The 27,973-nt window shown below is 34.0% G+C and overlaps 1 protein-coding gene and 1 pseudogene across 3 annotated transcripts in view; both read right to left on the reverse strand.

The window, feature by feature from the left end:
* Positions 1–13,869, reverse strand: part of CYL1 (alpha-N-acetylglucosaminidase family / NAGLU family) — a 31,997-nt gene extending 18,128 nt beyond the window's left edge. The window contains exons 1-10 of one of the 3 annotated variants that reach the window (XR_003606040.2): positions 13,546–13,869; positions 13,334–13,407; positions 12,826–13,037; positions 11,988–12,109; positions 10,900–10,985; positions 10,626–10,720; positions 10,345–10,426; positions 7,548–7,654; positions 691–721; positions 324–441 (exon numbers count right to left, since the gene is read on the reverse strand). Coding sequence is in view for 2 of the 3 variants with exons in the window: in XM_028081380.2 (XP_027937181.2) it covers positions 324–441; positions 691–721; positions 7,548–7,654; positions 10,345–10,426; positions 10,626–10,720; positions 10,900–10,985; positions 11,988–12,109; positions 12,826–13,037; positions 13,334–13,407; positions 13,546–13,755 (1,137 nt within the window). In the remaining variant the exon portion in view is untranslated. The remainder of the gene's footprint in view (positions 1–323; positions 442–690; positions 722–7,547; positions 7,655–10,344; positions 10,427–10,625; positions 10,721–10,899; positions 10,986–11,987; positions 12,110–12,825; positions 13,038–13,333; positions 13,408–13,545) is intronic. The other 2 variants (XM_028081380.2, XM_085666047.1) reach the window with 2 other exon arrangements.
* A 6,042-nt stretch (positions 13,870–19,911) lies between these two features.
* LOC146888594 (uncharacterized) lies at positions 19,912–21,312 on the reverse strand (annotated as a pseudogene).
* Between the last annotated feature and the right edge of the window lie 6,661 nt (positions 21,313–27,973).

Consider the following 27,973-nt stretch of genomic DNA (forward strand, 5'->3'; position numbering starts at 1 on the left):
CTGTTTTGTTTAATTAAGTTCAGTTATATATTTTAGGAGCCGTTATTTTATATAAGGTCAGATGGTAGGTAGTTATTAAGTTTTTAGGAGCAGTTACTATGTAAAATTTGAATAGAAAATGCCCTGTGTGAAAGAAGTGGGGAGAGAAGTGCATATGAAAGTTTTTCCAACAGTGTTACACTTTGTAGATGTTACTACTCTCGGGCAGTTTCTGATTAATTTTCTGTTTAATAAGTGAGTCTAAACAGCAAATTTCAGTCTTCTATCAGGTACATAAGGAATTAAAAAGGAAACCAGATGATCCTGAGTCAAATGAAGCATACTTGCATTAACCAGACAGCATCCTTGTCACCTTTGGAAATCCCTTTATATACTGCAGCTCCAAGAGTTGATATATATTCCGGATCATTGGTAGGCGGGGAGTTCTCGTTAAATGTATCACTGCAGTTAAAAATATGGTATGTATATTGGCAAACAAGAGAGTATAAAAAACACTCCAACAAGTTACAACATTGCCTGTGTGTGGCTAAGACTAATTCAATATGCCAACTCCATAGTGACAGTGCATGTAAAAAATAGAAAATCCTACTTAGAAAAAAAAAAGAATAATAGATTGACATGGTAGATCATTGTAACCAGACTGTCCAAGAGAAAAAATAGTGCTAAAGTGTGGAAGATGAGTGAGTCTACCAGTTGTAAATGTCAGTTACATCCCCATATTCTGTAAATTTAAAAAAATAAAGAAAAAAATGTCAGAGCTGAGGTACAAAATGTAAAGGAGAAAAGGAGAGAAAAAAGCACAGAACATTGTAGTTATCACCCAAAGACTGGCCTTTTATGGCATGCACATTCAACCTACAGATTTTCAAAAAAAAAAAAGGAAAGAAAGTGATAGATCCTAGTATTCACACCAGTAGAAGTAAACAGTATTATAGAGCAATGTTCTAATTATAAGAATGTAAGAAGAGAGTGATAGAGGTAAGATTGAAAACAAAACAAAAACTCAACTCTTATGCTCTGCCTCAAGATCTAAACCTCTTAGAATTACTTTCACAGATTCTATACTCCTTCATCCCCTCCCTCCACCATACTCACAACAACTCTTCCCATCCTTCCCACACTCACTTCTCTAATGGCTGCTGTTAGAATAATAATTAAGTCTATGGATGTTAGAGTAATTATTAAAGTCTAAAAGTAGGGAGTAATGTGTTCGGAACCTCTTCTAGCTGGACCTAGTTCTGTACCTAGGGGTCTAAGGCAGTCTTTTGATCTTTCATCTAATCTTCCTATTGTATCTGTTTTGTTTCATTATAAATAGAAGATCATAAGAAGGTTTTTCAAGCCCCCCAAAATAAATATATTTTCTCTCTCTTTTAACCTTAAGTTGGTATCAGAGCTGGTTGATCCTGCTCTGCTGGTCTTAGTCATCTCCGGCACATTATCTCACCAAGTTTGCCTTTTGTCAGCAATCGCTGCCGTCCGCTGTCACAGTTTCTTCCAGCAACCACGGGATTTGAATTGTCTCTCTTAGCGATGGTCAACCCCACTGATCCGGGAAGCTAGTTCATCGCCACGCACCACTATTCGCTAAGTTTCTATCCGCTGCAGCTAGGTGCGTGTCACCCACATGTTGCCTTCTCCTCGTCAAAACTTCATCACGCCACCATCACAGGTATCGTCGAAGCTCCCTATCTTTGTTTTGACCATTGAAACTTCATTTCGCGATGTCCAAAAGTCATCCTAGCGAAGGTCATCCTATGGTTTTCTCTACTGTAGTTGTTTTCTTCTTCTTTGTCAAAAGAAATGTCTACCAGAGTTGTTGTCTCATTCTCTGGAAGTCCTTTTACTTCCGAGAAACTAAATGGAAAAAATTACCTCTTTTGGTTTGCATCTACTGAAATGTGGTTCCTTGGCCAAGGTTATCATGACCACCTTGATCAAGATGGAAGTGATGTGCCTTATGAGAAAGCTGAACAATTCAAGCAAGTTGATTACCAGTTGTGTGCCCTATCGTGGCAGTCTATTGAACCAAAACTATTGGGAACACAAAGAGCCTTTAAAACCTGTAACTCATTTTGGAAGAAAGTTCAGAACATTTTTGTGAATGATATTGAACGTCTTTATGATTCTACGAATAGACTTAATAATTATTCTAACAGTTGTCACCTATCAGTTGTCTAAGACTCCTCCCTTACCCTTGACTAATTTCAGCACATTTCCATGGCTGCCCCTTCCTTTCACCTCTCTCCTTTCTCTGATGAGCAACAAATACCAGATGCTTATCATTCTCAAAAATCCCAGTAAAGTGGTATACAACTATTTGATACATCTCTCTCTATCAATTCTTCAACGTGGTATACATTTTGATACTTCCATGATTTCCAAAAACCATAAGCCCCCCTCTCGCGATCTTTAACCTCCTTCTCTGCCTTTTATAAACAACTCAATTCATGCCACAACAATACATTCTCAATGTTATTTGCCCTTAGAGATTTCATAGAAAACTCTGCGTATTGTCTCTCATCAGATCCAAGAGAAGCTTGATGAAAAAATGTTATGGGCTAACAAAAATGGTGTGGTGAAAAGTGGTGGTATTGGTGTCTTTGCGTACCATGACCAATAACATGTTTCTTATAGAGGAAATAACTACTTGTCAAAAACCATAGCAAAAAAAAATAAACAAAAGAGACTACCAAGAAGAAAAAGTGTTGAAGAATATTCAAAGGAGAAGATAATTGTTCAATCCATCCATAATCCTCTCTCTTTAACAGAAAAGATACATATTAGGGCCTACTCATGACCTAAACTCTAAAACATGAGTTGGTTATTTTGATTCTCCCACTCCCTTCTTTTTGCATTTGCTCCCATCTGTCCAAGGTCATCAACAAGTTCCTTTGCACCCTTGTGAATTCTCTCATTTGCCCCTCTCAATTTTTCATTTATGGCAAAAGATTATTTTGTTCAGACTTCAACAAATTGAGCCTTTAAGCAAGGCTCCTCATCTGCATATTAAAATATTGTTGTTCTTCATTTGTTTCACGATTTCTCACTATTAGTGTAGTGTATATTAACACTCATGGTTAGTGCAGTGTATGTTAACACTCATAGACACATGTAAGGTACAACTATCATTTTTGTTATATAGTTGTCATCTCTCTTGTACTCTTATATTTCTATAAATATTGTGTTGCACAGAACTTTATTAAGCTTTTCATAATATCAATAACACTTTCAATTTCTCTGTTCTCTCTCATAATCTATTATGGTATCATGAGCGCTTTTCTTTGACGATCTTGATTCCACTACTACTTGATCGTCTCTTGTTTTCGGTTCTCCTATGAATAACTCTAGTTTCTGTAGTTCTTGTTGTGCTGGAAAGTCGCATAGACTTCCCTCTTCAGACTCTTGTTCTGCCTATTCTCCCTTAGAATTTTCAACGATTTATGGGGACGTGCTCATATTCCTTCTTATGCTGACTATAAGTACTACGTTTCTTCTATTGATGCTTTCACTCGGTGCACCTAGATTTTTCCTCTTAAAAACAAATCTGACACTCTGTCCGTTTTTCAAACCTTTAAGAAACTAGTTGAGTTGCAGTTAAACACTAAAATTAAAAGTGTTCAATCTGATTGGGTTGATGAGTATCGGTCTTTCACTAATTTTTTAGTTGATCAGGGCATTGTTCATAGACTTATTTGCCCTCACACTCATCATCAAAATGGCACAGTAGAAAGGAAGCGTCGTACATTGTTGAGTTGGGCCTTACAATCTTACACCACGCCTCTTTTCCCTTAAAATTCTAAGATTATGATTTTGTTACTGCAGTTTATTTAATCAATAGGCTTGCTACATCTTCTCTTCATTTTGCTATTCCATATTCGGTTTTATTTCACAAAAATCTTGATTATCTTTCTCTCAAGACTTTTGGGTGTTCTTGTTTTCCTCTTTTACAACCCTATCATAGTCATAAATTGGATTTCAGGTACAAGGGCTACAAGTGTTTATCTTCGAATGGCCGAATCTTCATCTCAAAAGACGTGTTTGATGAATCCAATTTTCCTTACTCGTATGTTTCCCACTGTACCTAATCCCATTCCTCATCTTAGTCAATACTTCACTTTAAATCCTAATCTCTCTTCACCTCACTCACATCCCATTTCATCATCCTCTGATTCTCCAGCATCTAATTCTGCTTCTGCTTCCACAATAGAAGTGTCTCCTGCTGTTTCTAATAGTGTTGTTTCCCCACCATTACAATGTTTACCTTCACCTGCACCAACTCGTAATTCTCACCCCATGCAAACTCGCTCTAAGTCTGGTATCTTTAAACCCAAAATTCACCCTTCTTTGTTATTATATCATTCTGAGCCCACCTATGTTAAAAAGGGCCTTCAAGATCCTGCTTGGCAAGAGGCTATGCAACATGAATATGATGCCTTAATGAATCAGAAGACGTGGGACTTGGTATCTTTACCTATTAACAACAAAGTTGTTGGTTGTAAATGGGTTTTTAGGGTCAAGGAAAATGTTGATGGCTCTATTAATAAGTATAAGGCCCGTTTAGTAGCCAAGGGGTTTCATCATGTGGCTGGTTTTGATTTTCATGAAACATTTTCCCCGATATCAAATTTGTTACCATTCGCATCATTTTAACTATTGCTCTCTCTTGTGGGTGGAAACTCTTTTAACTGGATGTTAATAATGCCTTTCTGAATGATGTTTTGGAAGAAACTGTTTATATGTAGAAGCCTCCTGGCTTTGAGGTAGCTGACAAATCTTTGGTTTGCAAGTTAAATAAAGTTCTCTATGGGCTCAAGCAAGCCCCTAAACATGGTTCAATTGTTTACAACACACTCTTCATCAGCTTGAGTTTATTAACATTACTGGTGACACCTCTTTGTTTATCTATAACAAAGCTTCTGATGTGCTTTATCTTCTCGTCTATGTTGATGTCATCATCATCACTGACAACTCTCTCATTCATCATAGTTCACGCAGTCTTAATGCCACCTTCTCTTTAAAACAACTTGGTCAATTGGAGTATTTTCTTGGTCTGGAAATCAAACATTTTTCTGATCAATCAGTTGTGATGACTCAAACTAAGTACATTCGGGATTTACTTCAAAAAACTCATAAGGCCAAAGCACACACTATCTCCTCTCCCATGGTCTCTAATTGTAATTGTCTAAACATGGTGTGAATCTCTTTGTTGATCCTACATTATACAGGTCTGTGGTGAGGGCATTGTAGTATGCTACTTTGAAAAGGCTTGAAATTAGCTTTGTTGTCAACAAAGTCTGTCAGTTTATGGCACATCCTCTTGATTCCCATTGAAATGTAGTCAAACGCATTTTGCACTACTTGAAGGGTACATTGTTCTATGGTCTGCATTTTCAGCCAGCATCTTTTCCAAGTTTTGCCTCTCCGCGTGCATTATGTGATGCTGATTGGGCATCTGATGTTGATGATAGACGATCTACATATTTTTCTCGACCCAAACTTAATATCCTAGTGGTCACGAAAACAAGTTATTGCTAGATCAAGTACTGAAGCTAAATACCAAAGTCTAGCTCAAACTTCTGCTAAACTCTCATGGATTTCTAAGTTGTTAACTGAACTCCAAGTTCCTTTCAGGTCTCCTGTACTTTACTGTGACAATCAGAGTGTCGTTTCTATTGCCCATAACCCAATTTTTCACATAAGACCAAACACATGGAAATAGATGTGTTTTTTGTTTGTGAGAAGATTTTACTGAAGCAGCTGCAAGTCTTACATGTTCCTGCTCTTGATCAGTGGGCAAATGCTCTCACAAAACCTCTATCTTCCACTCGGATTCTTTCTTCTACATTCCAAACTCAATGTGGTGGCTTTTTTTCTGAAAAATCTTCTTTTTAAGTTTGAGAGGGGTTGTTAGTGTAGTGAATGTTAACATTTGTGGTTAGTGCAGTGTATATTAACACTCGTAGACATGTCATTTACAATTGTCCTTTCTAATATACAGTTGTCCTCTCTCATATTCTTGTATTTCTATAAATATTGTGTCTGTACAAAATGTTATTAAGCTTTTCATAATATCAATAACACTTTTAGTTTCTCTGTTCTCTCTGATTCTCTGTTCTCTCTCGTAAATTACTCACCAAACAAGGTCTCGAAATTCATTGGTTTAATTATAATTATCTTGCTTAGGAACAAGATCAGGAGCTTCTCATATGGCTTCAATCATTCTTGTCAAGATCAGTTTGCTCTGTTTTCTAGGTTCTCTTCACTCTTACAACAAGATAAGGGAGAAGATTCATTCCTACTTTCATCATCTAACTCACCAAGTCTCATCAACTCAGTTCAAACTAATAGAACTTAACTTCGGATAATCATGGTTTCTTCTTCAAATTATAGCTCTCGTTGATTCACTCTCCAATTTGTTGATTCACTCTCCAATTTGTGATTTGTTTCACAGTAGAAGCACATTGATTAAATCCTTGAAGGTTTACCACAAGAGTATGATTATGCTGCACTTATTGAAAGCATATCTAACACAATTAAAAATGAAGAAATTGAAGGTTTAATTCTAACACTATAGTTGCAAATATAGAAATATAGTAAGAAAATCTTTTAATTCCAACTTTTGTCCATCTTTTAATGTTTCTCAAGTTATTCCTTCCTCCTTGCAACTTAATGACCAGCAATCAAACCCTACTACCAGTAACTAAAACCCTAATTCACAATTCTAGGACATTTGTGTTTATTGCAAAGGCTGCGCCAATTGATTTGGTCATGACTTGTGATCCCATCTCTATGTATTGTCAGGTTTGTTTCAGGAAGGGCCATTCTGCATTGAGTTGCTAACATCTATTTAGTTGTGAGTATCAATCTCAACCTTCTATTACATACATGAACTCAATATCCAATAGGCATCCATAAAAGAAATGTTATTTGTAAAACAATTTATACAATAGTTTGTACATCAACATTGTCTTGTGTCTATCTGGCACATGTACATTATTTATTATACTTTTTTTTATAAATTACATGTTAGGTATCACTATGAATCTTGACATACAAGCTAGCTTAGCACCCCAACATTCAACAATCATATGTCATCACATGGAAAGCTGTATGTAAAGGAAAAAAGGGGAAAAAAAAACATATACGAAAACGTATGCCATAATTATACAGAAAACATGAGAGGAACTCTATGTTGCTCTAATACAGATTGGAAAAAAATTATGTTGTATAAATTGTTTTAAATGTATCATATCTCAAAACAAAATGTTCATCAAATTTCGGGATTCCTCTTGCATGGTAATTAGTTATGCAAAGTCAAAACAAGATTTAACTTAAGAGTTTCATATTGATTTTCAAATGAATGCACTCGAATTCTAAAAGTTAATAAATTCTCAGTTTTCCAATGTCTCATCTAAAACCTTTGAGCAACTATACTTTTATTGATGTTATACTTCTATGGAAGTATGAGGACACTAGGAATCTCAAAAATGACATGAATAGCCATAGAAGAAAAGGGGGGAAAGAAAAGGAGAAATTAAACGCACCTTTAATCTGTTTCCTTATGAAAGCCTCCCCTATTTCAACAAATAAAGGATCAGAGGGATCAAGAAGGTAAGTACAGCACCAGCGAGGATCGCTATCAACAGTATTCCTGGGAGACAATAATAAAATACCTCCAATGGTAAACACATGGTAGACATGAAGCTTTTAAACTCAAAAAGGTATTTATGACCACAAATAAAAACAAACCAATTACTGAAAAGGCATTAAACACTAGGTTAGAATAATGTTGTACCTCCTGCATTGTATTGCTAACAATTTCATGTGGTTTTTTTTAAAGAGTCCTAGAAGGTTTATGTAGGTAAGATCAAGATCAAATTATTTATATATGTTTGATTTTATTTTCCATTAGTCCAGGGAATCTAAATACGTAAGAATAGGGATCAAAACAACGTGAGGTGAAAACAAGTGGTAGCTACCCGCCCAAGATGAAAATTCTGTCCATATCCACTCCATTACCTATTAGGTTACTCATTTAAAAACTAATAAGAATTTTTTTATACCCACATTCTTAAAAGGTGGACATTAAGTTTGACTCGATTTAGGATCTCCAACACACATCATCATGCCAAGGATTGGACATCTCGATCGTGGTACAATAAGCCTAACAAACCTCATTAGGATAGGCTCTAATATCATTTTAGAAATTGGACATTAAGCTTAACTCAAACTCACAATGTTAGGTTGTAAGATGAGATTTGCACCTACTTATATACTATAATTTAGTCATATCTTTAATCAATATGAGATCTATAACACACATATATTCATGGATATCTCCCAAAATATATAAACAAGAGAGAGATAATTATTTTACACATTTGTACATCATTTTTCACTCGTTTAATATAAATGTGTAAGATTTTTTTTTTTTTTGCATGGAGTACATGCATGTTGTGGTTGATGTTGTGGATATAGAGTTATGTATATATGTAAAGAGTATTGAGCTAGGTAGTGCCCAGGCTAGGCTAGAAACTACTGGAGTGTTCGGGCTAGTGACTCCAAGGAACCAAAGGTGGTGGTTCATTTCCATATACATATATATGTATTGCCTGTATGTGCCAAACTACTGGAGTGTTCGGGCTAGTGGCTCCAAGGAACCAAAGGTGGTGGTTCATTGCCATATACATATATATGTATTGCCTGTACATGCCACGGGTTTAGTAGACCCTAGACATGAGGTCAAAATCTACTGTTGTGATGCATGGTTGTTGCATAAGTTGTTGGTTGCACGAGATAGTATTCCAGGAGGGAATGACTATAAGTGTAGTGATGAAAAAAGCAAATTGAATAGGAGTTGATAAGAGGATTATCCTAACTATAACAGTTGTCTAGTATCAAGTAGAGAAAGGTAGTTATGTGGTGAGAGTCGAAGAAGGTTCCTATGATTGAAACAAGGGTAGGAAACATAACTAGTCTTGTTTAGTCAAATGGAATTTACCTTGTCATGAGGAGAATTGGGTAGGGTGGCTACTCCCAATTGTTGGCCTCAGAAAACTATGGGCAAGGTTGTTACTCTTAGAATCTATAGTGCATAGCCTATGACAAGTGCATGGTCTTTGGTGCTTAATTCATTTGCTCTTAACCTTTCGAAAGTGAGTCTCATAAATGATACACCTAATTTTTCACTATGCTTGTGATATCTACAATATAATTGAGTAGATGATAAACCTAATTTCGCCTAACTAGACGAGTCTGATGAACTATACTTCAGTAGACGAGTGTGCTAGACTATGCTTCACTAAACGAGTTGTTGGATGCGTTATAAGGGTAATATGACACCAGTTTTGGGGTGTTGCAATGGGCACATATAGTATGACATCCACCCCCACTATTTTACAAATAGATAAAAAAAAACTCGATTAAGTTACCTATCAATCCCTATTTAGTTCTCGTTTGGAAAAGCACCAGAATTGATTTTGACTCCTACAAAATTACATCCAAAAATAAAAAAAGTTTAAGAAACCCTTTATGGCTTTCAACATGAAATTGGAATCAATTATGAAGAATGGAATCTAATCCAAGATATAGATTATTCAAATCTTAATTGGATTATTCAAATCTGATTTATTTAACTGTCCTCAATTTTCTCTCTATCTTTTCCTTACATTTATTTAGTAATTAGGGTGCTCAATCTCCCCTAGCCATCTCTGGCAATATAAGTCAAGAATTTTGATCAATAAATAATAACAAAGATAATTTTCTTCTTCTAAAATTACAAGTATTTTAAGTGATTCACGAACCAATATTAATTGCATATAGTTCCACAGGAACTATTATTTAGGAAATCACACCAATTTAAATTTTGCCTACGAAATTATGCACATTTTGGTTTGTTAGTTGAGAAAAAATTGAAAGGAGGCAAGATAATGGAATTACTTTTTATTGTTTGGTGGGAGAGAAGGGAGTGAAAATAATTTTAAAATTAGTAGAGTCACTTTACTACTTCTCACCTATTTGCATTAACTTCTACCTCTTTTCTGATCTCCTATTTATATCTCTTCAATATTACACCTTTAACTTTCACTTTATTTCTCGCTCGTTTGTTTTCAACCTTTTTTATTTTTGTTCATCTTGTTTCTCTCTTCCCTGCCAAACAAGGGAGGGCTTAGTCTATCAAGAGTCTATAAATAGATTTTCTACATAACCCAAGTACTGTACAGTGCACATCAATTTCAACACACTTTTTGGAATTTTTCACCTATTAAATCATGCAAGCTAAAAATTTAACAGAAAAATATGATTGAAAACTGAACAAGCATATAAAAGAGAAACAAATACCAGTCACCAAGTCTAGTTATTTTTGCCATAGGGAATATCCTTTTCAAAGCCGCTGGAACATTCCCAGAGAAGGATGGAAGAACTAGAACAAAGTCAATGTTAAACCAGTGTACCAAATTTAGAAAATGTAGACAACAATTTGAGACAGCAAAACCATTTTCTCCTCTGTGAATATGCATGTCTCAGTCAAAATCACAAAGACACACTCATATACATGTGTTGATATTGAAAACAATGAAACTCAAAAAAACAAAACTTCAGGTTTTATGGTGAAAATATACCTGGTGTCATCCCCAACTCCAGCATTCGAGAGATTATCTGTTTCTGTAACACCAACTGTTGATCTAACCAATTTTGAGACAAAGGCCCACCCCAGCTGTGAAATGATAGATCTCATCAGAAACCAAATTTGCTAGGCCATTTCGTAGGCCTTCTATACAGATCCAATGAAAAATGAATATGAAACACAAAAACAACTAAATTTGTAGACCATTTCCTAGGCTTTCTATACAGATCGAAAATCAACTATGGGGTTTACATACTGCTTTCACCTACCCATGCAAGTTTCCCATGCGAGCCCAAGCAAGGAAAGCAGGTCCACCAAAGAAATTATTCAAGTCGTCTGAACTAATGTTAAAATCCTACAATTAGAAGATACTAGTCAAATAACTATTAAAAGTGGTCAAAATAATAATTAGTTATTCTTATTAGAATAAAAGATATCAACAAGATTCAAGCAATCCATCTAAATTATGTAGGCAAACAGGTAAAGATTCCCATAATTGCATAGTGTTAAGAGTTATGTGCATCTCAATGTAGCCATGTTTTCCCACACTGCTTCTTATAACTCCATTATGTTATATACTATGTATACTTCCTCATTAACAACAACAATGATAGTAATAATAGTAAGTAGGAAAAACATTGATAGTAAAAGAAGAAAGAAGTCCAGGAGCATAGCAACGCAAAGAAGCTAAGAGCACCACTTTACCCCGGACATGTGATGTTGGTAGGCTTGCTCTTGAAACTTCTAGAATTTTATCAAATAACTAAACTGACTTTATCCAGGCCTCCCAAAGCGTCTAGGTTTCAGAATTTTTCTTTTGTGTTCGGTTTAGAGTAAGCAAAAAGTGTTTCTTACCTCGTACATAAGGTGCAGATTCCATTATATCACTATCCTATTCATCTATTTCTGGTCCAGTTTTATCATTTTCAACATCATATGCTTAAGGACAAACCAAAGAAACACCCCTGCTCTATACTTCATCTAAGCTTAAGCACATATAGCATAGTCAATCACAGTAACAAAACCCAAATGAAAACAAGCTACAAACCATACTTGATCCAAAGCAGCAAAAGTTAGAATGAGAGGTTGGGAAAGGAAACAACAAAAAGTAAAATAATGGTGAAAATACTTGCATTTTGAATAAGTGATATCACTAATAATAACTTGAATAAAAAACTGAATTTCTAATACTGTAACATGTATCTAGTTACAAAATAATGAGTAAATAATGTCGGATAGGGAAAATAAGTTTTTTATAGCATCTTTGGCTCAGTTAATACTCTCAAACTAAGGGGTTGATTTTTTTCTTAAACTAAGCATTATCCAGATATACAGAAGCATGTAAACAGCACTTCACCTTAAAAACCTTTTGCCAAATTGTTTCCTGCCCAGTAAATGCCAAGGGTAGGTTCACCCCCTGAAGTGCCATCCAGTCTACCTCTTTTTCCCACCTTTCCCAGTCCCACCAAACATATGAATCTGCAAAGAACCAAGAAGAATATTCAGCTTCTGATCTTTGCTTGTAAACACATTCGGCCTTACCCTTGTGAGGAAATCATGTCAGTTAAAAATCCAATATTTGCTACACATAAATGGATATGCAAGGTAAACATGGGAAGACCAACTCATCAAACTTAACAGATTTAAATTTACCAATAGGAGGAAATATAGGATGGCTATTTTCTAAGGGAATCTAGCAATACTTTAAAACTTCCTTCTGATATTTATAAATCTTGACAGGAACTTCCACAGCATTTTTCTTTAGCAGAAATATGTTAGGCTACCTATCTGATCTTGAGAATGTACCGATTTTTTGTTTTTTGCAAGTGTTGAAGTATAGTTTTTCTCCTTTTTATTTTACTTTCTTGTACAGAAGTAGATTGGCTTTTTCATTCAGCCAACTGACAATTGTCAGTTACTTAGATTTTGAGGTATAAATACATGTTGCAATTCATTTGTAGGTGGGTTGAATTCATTTTCACACAATAACAGAATTTCTTATCCTCCTCTCTATCTCTTTTTTTCTCAAACTTCATATCTTTTTGGAACAACTGACTACCAAGATTATATCCTTTCTTGGAACAAAGTTGTAAGCATTGGCACTTGTCAGCTACTGAACTACATCTGTTCAAATTCTCAGAATGGAAAAAAGAGAGAGATGTTTTGTTCCTCAGAAAGTTGATTTTGATACTCACAACTAGAGGTAACAACATTTTGGTAATAATTCCATGGAACAGGGCGTTTAATCTTCAGACCCTCATCTTTTAAACGGGGTAGTGACCCTGGCTCAGGGATTGAAGTTGTCTGAATACCACCTGTCTTATCCCATGAGACATGAGCACCGCACCAATACTTAAGATACCAATGGAGACCAGATGCAATCTCAACAGCAGTGGTTCCTCTAATGCTGACAAATATACAAATACATGACAATATCAGATTAATGCTAAAGGACAGCAGAAAAGATTAGAAGTGCATATCCATGAACAGATTAGAACAAATCAAGAAGCCCATTAGCATTATAACATGAAAATCAAGTTTAAATGTATGAAATGAAAAGAGAAACAAGAGTCGAATGAAGTTGCAACTTGCAAATAAAAGAAATACAACCATCTCATAATCTTCAAAGAACTAGGAACTCAGGAGGAACAAAAAACAACATTAATCAATCATAATCTTCAGTATAAATTTACTCTCACATACATAATCTCAGGGTCATTCTGGCCTGACTTCTTGTGATTGTTTATCAGAAAACAACTGTCTCCGCCACATACATCCTGAAAATTGTAAAGGTCACATTTTTACTTTCAATCATAAAAAATGAGAGCACATGCAGACTCTAACAAGTTGTCAGACTAAGAAAGAACAAAAAAAAACAGAACAAGATGAAAGGGCAAAAGGAAAAGGGCAAAGACCTTGGACACTATTTTGAACTGAAAACTAGACAAATGGGTAGGAAGAAGTCTTTTGAGAAGACCAAAAGCTGCAGTTTCTTGCACAGATGGAGGTGCCCTTTTGGAGTCCAAGCCTTGAAGCAAAGGCTCTATGGCTCCATATTTAGACAGTGCCACCGGCAGTGAAGGGATAAAAATCAAAATCAGAAACAAAAATCCCAACTTCAACATTTTCTCTTCTTCCCACAGAGACAAAGGAAGCTGTGTTGATGGCTATGCCATGGTTTTTGGTTTCGACACCCAAATGGTTACTACGTTGACACTGCTGTATTGGTGTTGTCGACACGCACATGTATAGAACAAAAATAATTATTTAAATAATCAATACAACTATTGTCTATATCTATATTTAATCTTTATCCAGAGTAATATATTAAATTCATGTTATTTTGCCACCTATCATGTTATTATTATTATAATATAATATTTTATTTGAAAAAAGAAATAGGTTGAACAAAATAAAAAATTAATTTCTTATTGTAATATTAATTTTACAAATTTTCTATCATAGATATGTAATTTTAAGAAAACATTAAACATAAAAATGTAGTTTTCATAGTTTTATTATATTAAGTTGTATGATAATATATCATAACTTTTATTTAGCATATTTATATTTATAATTTATAACAGTTTTCCTGATTTGCACACAATTTTTCTATTAGATAATACACAAATTTTCTAAATTTACAAACTCTTTCCACATTTTCCTCTAAGAAGCATAGAGTCACAATTCAAAAAAAAAAAAATCAGTCACGAGTAACTTGTTATTAAATATAATAATAGATAAGTTAGTTAAAAATGACTATGAGCTGAAAAAATGACTATGAGCTGAAAAAAATATTTCATTTGTATCTGATGGTGATAGTTTGTTTAGTGAAATTCAATCAATTAATTAAGAATTAAACATATATTGTTATATTGCAGGTTATAACCTTTGTGCTAACTTAAAAATATGGAGTTTTCAAGATTAATTTGTAAAAAATCTTTGTCAATTCATTTGATCAATATAAACATATCGTTTGACTGCACATACTCTAACGATATTTGTGAAAAATTACAAAAAACAAATTAAAATCACAATCTAAACCTCTCTTTGGATCTTACACTTTTTTACAATAATTATGAGAAAAGTTATTTTTTTAGTCTTATTTTGTTTCTTTTATTCAACACTAGTGCAGTAAGGACTTTTGACTCTGGTTGTTTTTTATATTCTGTCTCGGTTCCAGAACCGAGGCATATTAGAATGAGGCATAAAGAGGATGGCTTTTGGCTTCGGGATGAACCGAAGTCATAGAGCTACTCTTCTGCCTCGGTTTTAATGTGAACCGAAGCCATTCTGTAAAAACTTTGGAGCTCTTGCAGCAGCGGTGGTCGCTGAGAGACGCGATAGTTTTTCGTCGCAATGGCTGGCCAATCAAGAGCTCACGGTTTGCACTGGCCTCCATCTACAACGGTGGCTCAGGCGCATCTGCAATGGAGGCGTTCTCGTCATGGTAGCGCGTTCGTGGTGGGGCTCGTGGCTCGCGCGCATAGACTCGAGGTGCCTCTGTCATGTCCGTTCTCGTTCATTTTCTGGTATAGTGGGTTATGATGGTAAAGACACTTCTTCGTTTGCGGTGTCTCTTCGTGACATGGCAATGGTGTGTTTTGAACCCTAAATCTGTGAACCCCAAAGCAACACAAATGAATCAAAAACGCAAAAAAAAAAATTAACAAAATGCGAAGGGAAACCCATTTTTTAAACTCATCGTTAGCGAGAGACGGCGATTTAATCGGCGATAATGGATGGCGCGACGGAGGCGGCAACGGAGCTGGACAGTGGTGGTGGTAGAGATAGCGAAGAGGGGTTTTGCACGTAGAGAGTTTTGAGAAGACGGTGAATAGTGAAAGGGTTTCGCGATTTGGGAATTTAACAAGCTTTATGGCATCGGTTCAATTAATAACTGAGGCCTAAAGTCCCTTTACTGCTTCGGTCCCTAAACACCCGAGGCCAAAAATGTTGACGCTAGTGGCAATTTTGAAATTTTGATTACTGGGCTGCCTTATAGGCTTCGATTCTTTTGTAACCGAGGCCTAAAGTCCCTTTACTGCACCGGTTTTCAGAGACCCGAGGTAATATAGTTGGACAAAATTGCAAAATTACCACCGCCTCCTTATAGGCTTCGGTTCCGCTATAACCGAGGCATTTACGATGAAGTAAAATGTTAAATCTACACTAGTGCAAGTGATGTTTCTTCTTCATCACTCATCTTGGATTCTCCTCCAAGTGATGTGACTTATTCTTCTACTCCAAATAAGTATTCCTTTCACTTTCTGTTTAGTTTCAATGATAGATTTAAGAAAAAGTGATCGGGTAAATTTGGAGAAATTTGAAGGTAAATTTTATGTTATTTCTTTTAAGGAACTCAAAGGTAAAAATGAAAATATTTGAATGCAAAGTTTATAAAAGTTTGTGAAATATTTGATGGATGTGATACAATAAAAGATTTTAATAAATTAAAATATAAAACTACTACTTTATCCTTATAATTAAAATTAATATATTATTATTATTATTGTGTAACAACAGAAAATCAATATAACAGTAATAAGTATAGTGATAAACTAGTGGTTCAACCTTGTATTTATTTCAGAGAAACAACTAAGTTCAATCTGTTTATAGAAACTCAGAAATACAAGGAAAATGCCAAAAGAAAGCAATAATTTGGAAGCACCGCTTAAATCTGCCTTTCCCAAGGTACCATTCCTGCAATAACCGAATAGCAGGCCTGAATGATGAGAAAGGACATGAATAGTAGAGAGTGAAAGAAAGTTCAGAGAAGAAACTAGAGAGAGGCGTCCATACCATCAAGCTACTTTTCCCAAATGAAGTCACGCCATTTTATTTTCTCTCTCCTTACACGTACATTTTTACGCATTGGCCTCATTTCTTCTCCCTTTGCCACGTGGCCATTATCTTCCACTAATTCCCCCTCCACAACAATCTTTTTTCTTTATGTTTGTTACATTACTCCTCTGTTGCAGAACAACCTTGTCCTCAAGGTTGAATTAGGGATAAGTGCTTTGTAACTCATTGATCGGTTCCCATGACGTATCCTCTGGCAGTAATGAATCCCATTGTACTAGAACTTCTAGAATCTCCTGTCCATTTCGATGAATGACACAAACATCCAAAATGTCATAAGGACACATGATTGGACCCAACTCATTTGTAGTTAATGGAAGAGGAAAATATTGTTGAGTTATGTCTCCCCAAAACCTTTTTAGTAAGGAAATGTGGAACACAGGATGAATCTTGGCTGAATCAAGTAAAATCAATTTGTAAGCCACTTGGCCAATCCTCTTACTGATATTAAACAGGCCAAAATACTACAAACGTAATTTGTTGTTCTTTTTTAGCATAACAGAATGTTGTCCATAAGGCTGCAATTTGATTAAGACAAAGTCACCCACCTCCAATTGCACATCCATTCGTTTCCTACCAGCTTAGAGCTTCATATAATTTTAAGAATGATGGAGTTGCTCACTAACACAAAAAAGGTCTTTTACGTCTGACGCTTTTTGCTTTTCTCGTCTGGTTTAGGTCAAATGTAGTAACGGAAGTTGTAAATTTACGTCTGACTATGCATTAACAAATGTAAATTTATGTCTGATACACAGTGTCATAGGTAAATTTTTACGCATGATTTTTTTGACTAATTTTCATGCTTTTGCATCGTCAACTAACCATGCGAAATGCAAAAATAACTACAGCCCATCCGCACGACAAATTTGCACCGACCACCGTAGGTCCTCCACGAAGTCACCACGCAACCACGACGCAATCGTCGAAGCACCACCACCTCCACATGATCAGATCGCCCTTCACCGCGCATATCAACCACCAACCATAACAAGCACTTGCTGAAGTTGATCCACTTCCTGCAACACTCCATCTTGCCGAAAACAAAGATGCCAACCACACCGCAAATCCATCTCTAAACAACTGTTGAAAAAGCACATGAGAGGTATCGCACCAGGAGCAAACATCCTTTGTGACGTCGTCAACCACTGTCCTTTGTCGTTGCACTTCCATCAAACTGCTATCGTTGCGCCTGCGAAAAATTGGGGGTTTCAACGTAAATGGAGGTGTACCCAAATGGAATCAAAAGAGAAACAAACCTCTCAACAATCAATCACGCGATGAAACAGTGGTGCAATCACAAAACCACAAATTCACTTTCTTGCACAATCGCGACGTTGTTGGGAAGAAGATTAGGGATTTATGTTTTAACATTTATGTCTGACTCTAACGCGTCAGACGTAAATTTACATGCGGCGTGTGCAATCAGTCGTAAGAAACAAGACTTACGTCTGACCCTAAGATGCTAGACATAAATTTACGTGTGACATGTGCAATCAGACGTAAAAAACGAGATTTACGTCTGACCCTAGGACGCCAGACGTAAACAATTTATAACTTATTTACAAGTTTGCCACCAGTCATTTTTTATGTTCGATTCTAGTGGGTTAGACGTAAAATCGCTGACATAAAATGTTTATTTTGTGTTAGTGGCTGCTTCAATTTATTTAAAAGAGCATCTAAAGCCTTCAAACTATCCCTGAGATCATGAGAATCCTGATTGTTATGTTCATAGCTAATGATGGTGGGAGGAGGTTTCATATACATAGCTTGATAAGGGGACATTGTTATTCTATGGTGGAAGGAAGAGTTGTACCAATATTAAGCCCATGGTAACATAGTGACCCACTACTTAGGATGGTAAAAAACGAAGCATCTCAAATACATCTCCAACATTTTGTTTAAATTTTCAATTTGGCAATCTGATTGTGGATGGTAAGTTGATGTCATGACTAAGGTAGTACCTTGAGCTTTGAACAATTGTCTCCAAAAATTGCTAATAAACATTCGATCTCTACTTGACACTACAGTCTTTGGAAACCCATATAACTTAACAATGTTTTGAATGAAAGCCTCAGCCATCAACTTGCTATTCAACCCCGGTCTCAAGGGAATAAAATGTGCAAATTTAGATAATCTATCAATGACCACCATGATGTTAGCATAACCTTGCGATAATGACAACGAAGTGATACAGTCCATAGCTATATCCTTCCAAGTGCCTTTTGGAGAAGTGGTTGGAGTGATCTTGCTAACAGAGATTGTGATGTTTTGGCCGGTTGACATATCACGCATTCCTACACAAACTTGGTAATATTTTTGCGCATTTTTGGCCAATAAAATTGAACTCCAATTCGAGCCATAGTGTGGCGAACTCCAGCATGGCCCCCAATTTTGGATGTATGAAATTCCTACATAATACTTTTCGTTAAAGTCTCTTCCCTAGACAACATAATTTTGCCCTTCCAGAGTACCACATTTTGTTGTACTGCATAATAGCAACTTTTGCCCCCTATTGTTAAGGCAATCTGTATATATTTTCATCAATTTTTCATCTCTTTTGGTAGCCTCAAACACTGATAACAACCATTGATTTAATGGTTCTGACCAAGCTATTTGAAGACTCTTAGACAACACATTAGTTGTGACATTGTCTTTACCAGGCAAGTACTAAATGGTGAAATCATAGCCGAGAAACTTAGGGAGCCACTGATGTTATTATGAGGTTTGCAACCTTTGTTCCAACAACTCTTTCAAACTTTGTTGGTCAGTCTTAATAAGTAATTTGTGTCCAAGTAGATAATGTCTAAATTTAGACAAGGATTCTATGATGGCATAAAACTCTCTAGCGTAGACAGATTTATTTTGCATCTTGTTAGACAATAAGGTGCTTATTTTGGCTTAAGACAGCTCCTATTCTCGATCTTGAGGCATCCGTCTCTAACACAAAAGGTTAAGCAAAGTTAGGAATAGCTAGCACTGGAGCTGTTGTGAGTGCTAATTTCAATTCGTCAAAAGCATTGGCTATTGTTGCGAACCATTTAAAAGCATCCTTCTTCAGCAAGTCCGTGAGAGGAGCTACAATTTGTGCATAACCTCTTACAAACCATCTATAATACATAGTTAAGCCTAAAAAGTCAATTAGTTCTTTCAGAGTTGTAAGGATAGGCCACTGAGTGTCTGCTTCTAATTTTTCCATGTTCGTGGCCACTCCCTATGCTGATAAAGTATGGCCTAAATAACCTATTTGTTGCACTCCAAAAGTGCATTTGGAGAATTTAGCAAACAGCTGATGCTTTTGCAGGACCTGCAAAACAAGTTCCAAATGTTGCAAATGGTCTTCCTAATTAGTGTTATACACTAATATGTCATAAAAAAACTAACACATTTTTTTTGTAGAAAACCACTGAAAACCTGATTCATTAAGCATTGGAAAGTGGTAGGCGCATTGGAAAGTCTAAATGGCATGATAAGCCATTCATACACCCTTGATGGGTTCTAAAAGTGGTTTTATGACTATCCTCTGGATTCAACAATATTTGGTGATAACCATATCGTAAATCCAATTTGGAAAAGTAACACGCTCTATGTAATCCATCAATGAGTTCATCAACTATCGAAATGGGGAAATTATCTTTAATAGTGATTGTGTTTAGGGCTCGATAATCATTACACACCCTCCACGACCCATCTTTCTTCTTAAGCAAAATTATTGGAGAGGAAAAAGGGCTATTGTTGGGTTGAATGAGACCTTCTCTCAACATTTCGTCCACCCACCGTTCAATTTCCTCCTTTTGATGGTAAGGGTATTGATATGGTTTCACCTTGATGGGATTTGAACCTGTTAGTAATGGAATGGAATGAACATGTGATCGGTCTGGAGGTAAACCCATGGGATGGCTAAATATTGTAGTGTAGGTGTGCAATAACCGAGCTAATTCAGATGCCATGTGCTCGGGTAAGTCCAACAAGGGAAACGAGTGATGTTCCCCGGTGCATACTATAAAGTTTGACAATTGCATTTGTGTTTACCATTCTTCTGATGTGGTGTAATTGAGCTGTGAATGGGCCACTATCACCATCACCTTGTAAAGTTGTGAATGTGCTTTCATGTAAGAATTTAATTTGTAGAGAAACATAATCCGCTAAATATGATCCAATGGTTTTGAGCCAACTTGCCCCCAGTATAAGGTCAACTCTTAAGATAGGAAGTACATATACGGGAAGTGTGAACACTGCTCCTTGTGCCTGTAAAGTCAACTGCTGAATTAGTCCCTCAGCTTGCATATAATTTCAATTGCCGAACATCACCTTAAACTGTGGAGCCTTCTCGATAGGAAGTTTTAAAAATTTTTCCACCCGAGGTTGTAAAAAATTGTCTGAGATACCACCATCAATGAGAATTTTAACATGTATTTTTCCAACATGAGCCGTGAATTTAATAGTGCTCACACCCAATCCACCTTTTAAAGCATTCAAGGATAAACGATGATCGTCTACCTTGACGACTGCAGATTCAACTGATTTATTAGTAATGTGTTCACTTGCGGTAGAGTTATCCTCGACTAATTGGAGCACATACAACTGTCTATTGGGACATTTATGATTGAAAGAGAATTTTTCATCATAGAAATAACACAGACCTTTTTCTATCCTAAGTTGCATTTCAGCGCGGCTGATCCACTTCACATTAGAAGTTTTTAGAGCTGGTCAAGGAGGATTGGGTAGTAACGGTGGTAACATACCCTTAGAATTGGGAACAAGAATTTTGGGAACCAATTTGGAAATAGACGTACTAAGAGAACTAGTGAGAGCAGAATGGGAAAATTTGCCAATAGAAGAAACAAACACCTTCTGACTTGGTAGATATTTATCCTCATAAAGCTTAGCTAATGCCACCGCACATAATAGAGTTTGAGGAGATAAAGTCAGGACATCCCGTTTGATATCAACATGTAACCCACTAATGAAATAGTTGAGAATAGTCTCATCATTCAATCCTTTAGATTGATTGACCAACGAAGTGAACTTCAAACAGTAATCTGATACAAACCCAATCTGTTGTAGTTTGAACAATTCCGCCATAGGGCAATCAAAGGGTGAAGGCCCGAATTGGGATTCTAATGCGCGGGTCAAAGTTGTCAACGTAGTCACCGCCTGGAATTTTTGTAGCATCTGGAACTAGGGCACTACGTCCTTTTCAAAGTGCATTGAAGCAATTGTGATCCTCTCGTCATCCGATGTGTTGTGGTGCTGAAAAAATTTATTAGCCTTAAAGATCCAATCTAAAATAGAGGAAGACCCATCATAATGGGGAAAACCAAAAGAAATTTATCTACTCTGAGGCACCATGGTTAGAGGAGATACTTTCATGGTGGAATTGGAGTTCGACGAACTTCCATGCGGGTTAGTGGAGTTGAGCAACAACTACTATAATGCCACCTTAATCTCTTCCATTTTCATGTCCTACACCTGAACTTTGTCTTCCATTATTTTTTTAAGTTTTTTCACTGTCATAGCCAAATGGCGAACAACGTTCATGCGTATCTTAGCTTGCATCTCCTTCATTCTAGTATTCTCCGCCATGGAAGCTAATGAAAGCACCACCATAATAGCAGAAAATCAGTAGAACAGTAACAAGTATAGTGATAAACCAGTGGTTCAACCTTGTATTTATTTCAGAGAAACAACTAAGTTCAATCTGTCTATAGAAACTCAGAAATACAAAGAAAATGCTAAAAGAGAACAATAATCTAGAAGCACCACTCAAATTAGCCTTTCCTAAGGTACCATTCTTGCAATAACCGAATAGCAAGCCTGAGTGATGAGAAGGGACAAGAATAGCAGAGAGTGAAAGAAAGTTTAGAGAAGAAATAAGAGAGAAGGGCCTATACCATCAAGCTACTTTTCCAAAATGAAATCACGCTATTTTATGTTCTCTCTCCTTACATGTACACTTTTACTCCTTACATGTACACTTTTACGCCTTGGCCTCATTTCTTCTCCCTTTGCTACGTGGCCATTATCTTCCACTAACCCCCTTTGCAATAACACTTTTTCTTTATGTTTGTTACATAGTGTTAAATCCATGACTCCAACTTTCTTCAACAATCATACTTACCCATCACAATTTTTCCCCGTTCATCCTTTACCATCTCCCACCGATTCACTAGACCAACATAAACACAAGCTCAACCAAGTCATTCACTTTTCCCAAACCAATTTCTAAAACCCATTGCCAACTAACCCCTTCACTTCACTCAGTTTTACCTCCATATTTTATTCTATTTTATTTCAACCCAATTTTTAGTAATTTCATTTTTCTTCTTTACATTTGTCTCAATCCATGTATTTGCAAGATAATTTGATCCCTCATGTAGGACAATTTGATAAAAACATCAGCAAATTACAAAATTCACCCTTACATCCTCTCCCTAGAGAGAATATCCTACCCATTCCTCAAATAAATGCCCTTAAATACACGCACATACGTTAAAAAGAACAAAGAATTAACTTACCATTTCATTTTCCTCAAAAGTAAATTTGTGAAAGTACTAGAAACTTTAATCTATGTTCTCTTCTTTATTATTCTAGTTTCAACTTCATCATATCATCATTTTGTGTGTTGATTTTCTTTTACATTATTTGAAGAGCACTTTTAGACTTGTATAACCCTTGATGAGTTAAATTTGTGTCCAATGACAATCTTCATTAAATTTTACCATTACCTCTAATTCAACCAATAATCCAAGCCTAAAATTTGATGTTTGTCTTGATCATGTTCAACAACTTTAGCTCATACCACCTGCCAAGAAATGGATCTAATTGGTTTAACTTGTTTATTAATTAGCTTAATTTACCTATTTTGATAGCTCTATTAATAGGTGTGAAACTCTTTTATGTCTTTCAATTTCTTGACCAAAAAGAGTTCAAACAGTATGGTTGAACCACAAAAATGAACATAAGTGATATTTTAATTGATGCAAATGAAATCAAATATAACATGAAACCAAGAATAATTAAACCTCATGGATCAAACAATAAGTGTGAAACTCCCATTTCTAATGGTCAATGACCTTAGACCTATACAAAGAAAAATTGGAAAGGAAAACAAAAAACATTGCAAATATTAGAGAATGAGTAATACACACCACTTGATAACAAGATAATCCATTTAAATACCTTGATATTCATGAGAAAAAAATTCGAACAACTCTTCTCGGAACGCATTTCATGTGTTCTGAAAATTTTACTAGAAATTTTATTTTGAAAAACTTGATTAAAAAAATACTATATATGTTCTAGAAAACTTGTGAGAATTTTATTCTAAAAAACTTATTTCGAAATGCATTTCATATATTTTGGAAATCTCATTTCAAAAGTTTTACCCTAAAAATCCTATTTCATAAATCTTATTTCAGAAAACCATTCTGGAAATTATGTTTCAAAAATACCAGGAAACTTGGTTGGAAAAGTTTATGGAACAGGTAATTCAAAAATTACTTCCATGAAAGGTAAAATTGTCACTTTAAAGATAAATAAGGTGGGCCAGGAAACTATGGAGTTGCAGACAGAAAAAGCCCAGAGATTTATTGCTTTTGTTGGTGGACATGTATGTGATCTTGTTATTACAATCCCAAGGGGTTTCTTCCTGCACCCCAATATTTCTTCTGCACCTCCAAATATTCATGCTCTTCCATTTATGTCCTTGGAAAAAAAAAAGTTTAATTAGGTAGACGCAATAATTAAACAATTATGAATGGCAGAGTTAGTTGGCTGCCTGAATTAATTACCAGCCAGTGGTTTATATACCCTGCACCCCCTCTTCAGTTTCACTTACACTTTCACTTTCACTGCAAAAAATTTTGTTGGTGGTTGAGGTGTGAAATTTTCAGTCGAGGGTCCACTCCTATTTTACCATTTGCTTCATTTCTTCTCAGAAAAAGAGGTACGCGCATTTAGAATAGAAGTTTATATTTGATAAGTTTATGTCTGTGATAAATGCTGCTTATGTTGCTGCGTTTTTAATATTTCATTCTTACTTACATTTTATGAAAGTCATTTTTATTTACGGAAGTGTCATGCGAAAGTCAAGTTATTATTTTCATATACGGAAGTCGACTTCCGGGAGTGTATATGTAAAATGGAAGTCGACTTCCGGAAGACAAGTGAAATTTTACGAAAATCAAATTATTTTTTCCCTTCTACGGAAGTCGACTTCCGAAAATGTATGTGTGAAACGGAAGTCGACTTCCGGAAGTGTATGATTAAATCGGAAGTGGACTTCCGATGAAGTAAATTTTTATAGTGTTACGGAAGTGGACTTTCGGTCTTTTAAGTGAATTTTTCGCCCGGAAGTCGAGTATTTGTTTGGTAAGTAGTGTGATGAGTAAATTTTTTCCACTTCCGTAGTTAATGGTTTATCTTGTTTTTCTTTTTTCCCACTACCGATGATTTCTATGCTCTACCATGCTTTTTTTTTCACTTTTCCACTCCACTTCCTTATATGGTTTTAGACTAAGCTTTGTTTTTTTTTTTTTTTTTTTTTTTCAGTTTTCCACTTCCGTAGATGCTTTCACACTAAGTTTTCTTTTTTCTTTTTTCTTTCACTTTTCTACTTCCATGCTTCTAGACTTAGTGATATTTTAATTTATTTTATTTTGTAATTTGTAATTTTGTTAGGGATTGAATAATAACTTATATTTTATTTATTATTTATTTATATTATTTATTTAACTTTTATTTACATGAATATTTATTTTTTGTTTATATATTTTTTATTATTATATTTTTGTGTGTTTTAATTATTATTTGTTTAAGTTTACTATTTATTGTGTATTTGTTTTATATTTTTGAATGAATATTTTTATTTTTTATTGATTTAATTTTATTTATTTTGATTTTTTATGGTTGAGTGTTTACGTATATTTTATTTTTTTATATTTATTTAATTGTTTGAGGAATATTTTAATTTTTTTTATATTTATTTTATTTTGTAAAAAGTGGTATTGATTACTATGTTAGATTATAAGTGGTTAAAGTTATCTAGCCATGTCTGTAATTAAAAATAAAATTATTCGAACAATATAATTAATTAAAATTATCCAAAATTAAAAATAATAATTATAATTTTTACAAATAATAATTATTTATAATTATTAATATTCAAAATTATAATATATTATTATTATTCAGAATTATAATTATTTATAAATAAAATTAATTAATATTTTAATTAATTAAATTAAATTATATTAATATTAAAATAAATTTCAAATAAATGTTTTCAAATTATAATTATTTAAAATTATAATTATTTAAAATTATATTTACTCTATAATAAAATTAATTAAAATTAAAATTATTCAAAATTGTAAATAACTAAAATATTAATTATTCAAAATTATAATTATTTAAATTTATATTTACTCAATAATTAAATTAATTAAAATTAAAATTATTCAAAATTAAAATTATTTAAAATTATATTTACTGAATAATAAAATTAATTAAAATTTAAATTATTCAAAAATCATAAATAACCAAAATTATAATTATTCAAAATTGTAATTATTTAAAATTATAATTATTTAAATTTATATTGACTCAATAATAAAATTAATTAAAACTTAAATTATTCAAAATTATAAATAACTAAAATTTTAATTATTCAAAATTATAATTATTTAAAATTATATTTACTCAATAATAAAATTAATTAAAATTAAAATTATTCAATATCATAAATAACTAAAATTTTAATTATTCAAAATTATAATTATTTAAAATTATAATTATTTAAATTTATATTTACTCAATAATAAAATTAATTAAAATTAAAATTTATCAAAATTATAAATAACTAAAATTTTTATTATTCTAAATTATAATTATTTAAATTTATATTTGCTCAATAGTAAAATTAATTAAAATTAAAATTATTCTAAATCGTTAATAACTAAAAATTTAATTATTCTAAATTATAATTATTTAAAATTATATTTACTCAATAATAAAATTAATTAAAATTTAAATTATTCAAAATCATAAATAACTATAATTTTAATTATTTTAAATTTTAATTATTTAAAATTATAATTATTTAAAATTATATGTACTCAATAATAAAATTAAATAAAATTAAAATTATTCAAAATTGTAAATAACTAAAATTTTTAATTATTCTAAATTTTACTTATTTAAAATTATAATTAATTAAAATTAATAATAATTAAAATTAATTAATATCAAAATTATTTACATTAAAATTAAAATTAAGTAAAAAAAACTACTCAACACTCTACAGAAGTCACACCACACTCTACGGAAGTCATATGCTCTTACGGAAGTCAATAATGTTTGCGGAAGTCACTTCACGGAACTCAGTTTTAACTACGGAAGTCGACTTTCGGTATTGATGGCTTATGGAAGTCGACTTCCGTAAGTGCCATTTTTATTTTGCGTGGTCTACACTTCCGAAACTGGTTCTATGGAAGGCCACTTTTGTAATCGACTTCCGGGTTTGTGTTTTTACAAATCTATATTCAAATAAAAAAAATAACCACATACGATACATCAAACATGACAGAAACAATAAAAAAAATTAAAAAATTAAAATATACAACAGGGATAAATTTACTTACCTGTTGGAGAGGAATGGTGAAGAAAAAGAGAGAGCAGACAAAAAAATAGACAAGAGTGGGGCATGACGAGTGGGGCACGTTAGAGAGGAGAGTGGGACAGATGAGAGATTGGGGGGTGTGCGATGGCTAGGGTTGAGTGAAAACAAAGTAAGGCATTAAATAGGAGAGAGAAATAGAGATCGATTGATTTAAGATTTTAAAATACTAAAGGGGTAATTTTGGAATTTATGAAAAGTTTGGAGGTGCAGAAGAAATATTGGGGGTGAAGGAAGAAAACCCCCAATCCTAATCCAGCATTTCATGCAAGACTATTCTTACAAAATTAGGATAATAAATTGATTTCAAATCTCTTTTACCTTCTTTACCATATTTCTACAACATAGTTTTCTTTCTCAGTAAAAATAGTAACAATAGTCTATCATTATCCATAAGAACCTTTAGGTTTTAAAATCCCTTATCAAGAAAAAAAAAAAAAAAAAACCTCTCAACCTACCCTAGTTCTCCTTCCAAGTAACAAAAATTGAAACCCTTTCACCCATCACTTTTCAGAACCATCACGTTCTCCTCAACAATAGCCCCCACTCACTCCCTTCCTCCCATCAAGTTAGTGTTGGCTGATGTGGTTGGAGTTGTAGTTTCAGGAAGTTGTTTATGGTGATCAGAATTTGGAATTTGTGCTATAGGATGAAAGGTTTGGTGCTAATTTTGTAATTTACTGTTTAAGAGTTATAGTTAACTAAAATAAAGAAGGTTAAAATAATGATGAAATAAGAAAGAGTATCAGACGAAATTCAAAGAAAACTGATGTAAATATAACTACTATTTTAAGCATGCATAAATA

The sequence above is a fragment of the Vigna unguiculata genome, chromosome 1 (assembly GCF_037176805.1).
Source record: "Vigna unguiculata cultivar grain cowpea cultivar isolate G323 ecotype 2 chromosome 1, ASM3717680v1, whole genome shotgun sequence".
Taxonomy (NCBI): domain Eukaryota; kingdom Viridiplantae; phylum Streptophyta; class Magnoliopsida; order Fabales; family Fabaceae; genus Vigna; species Vigna unguiculata.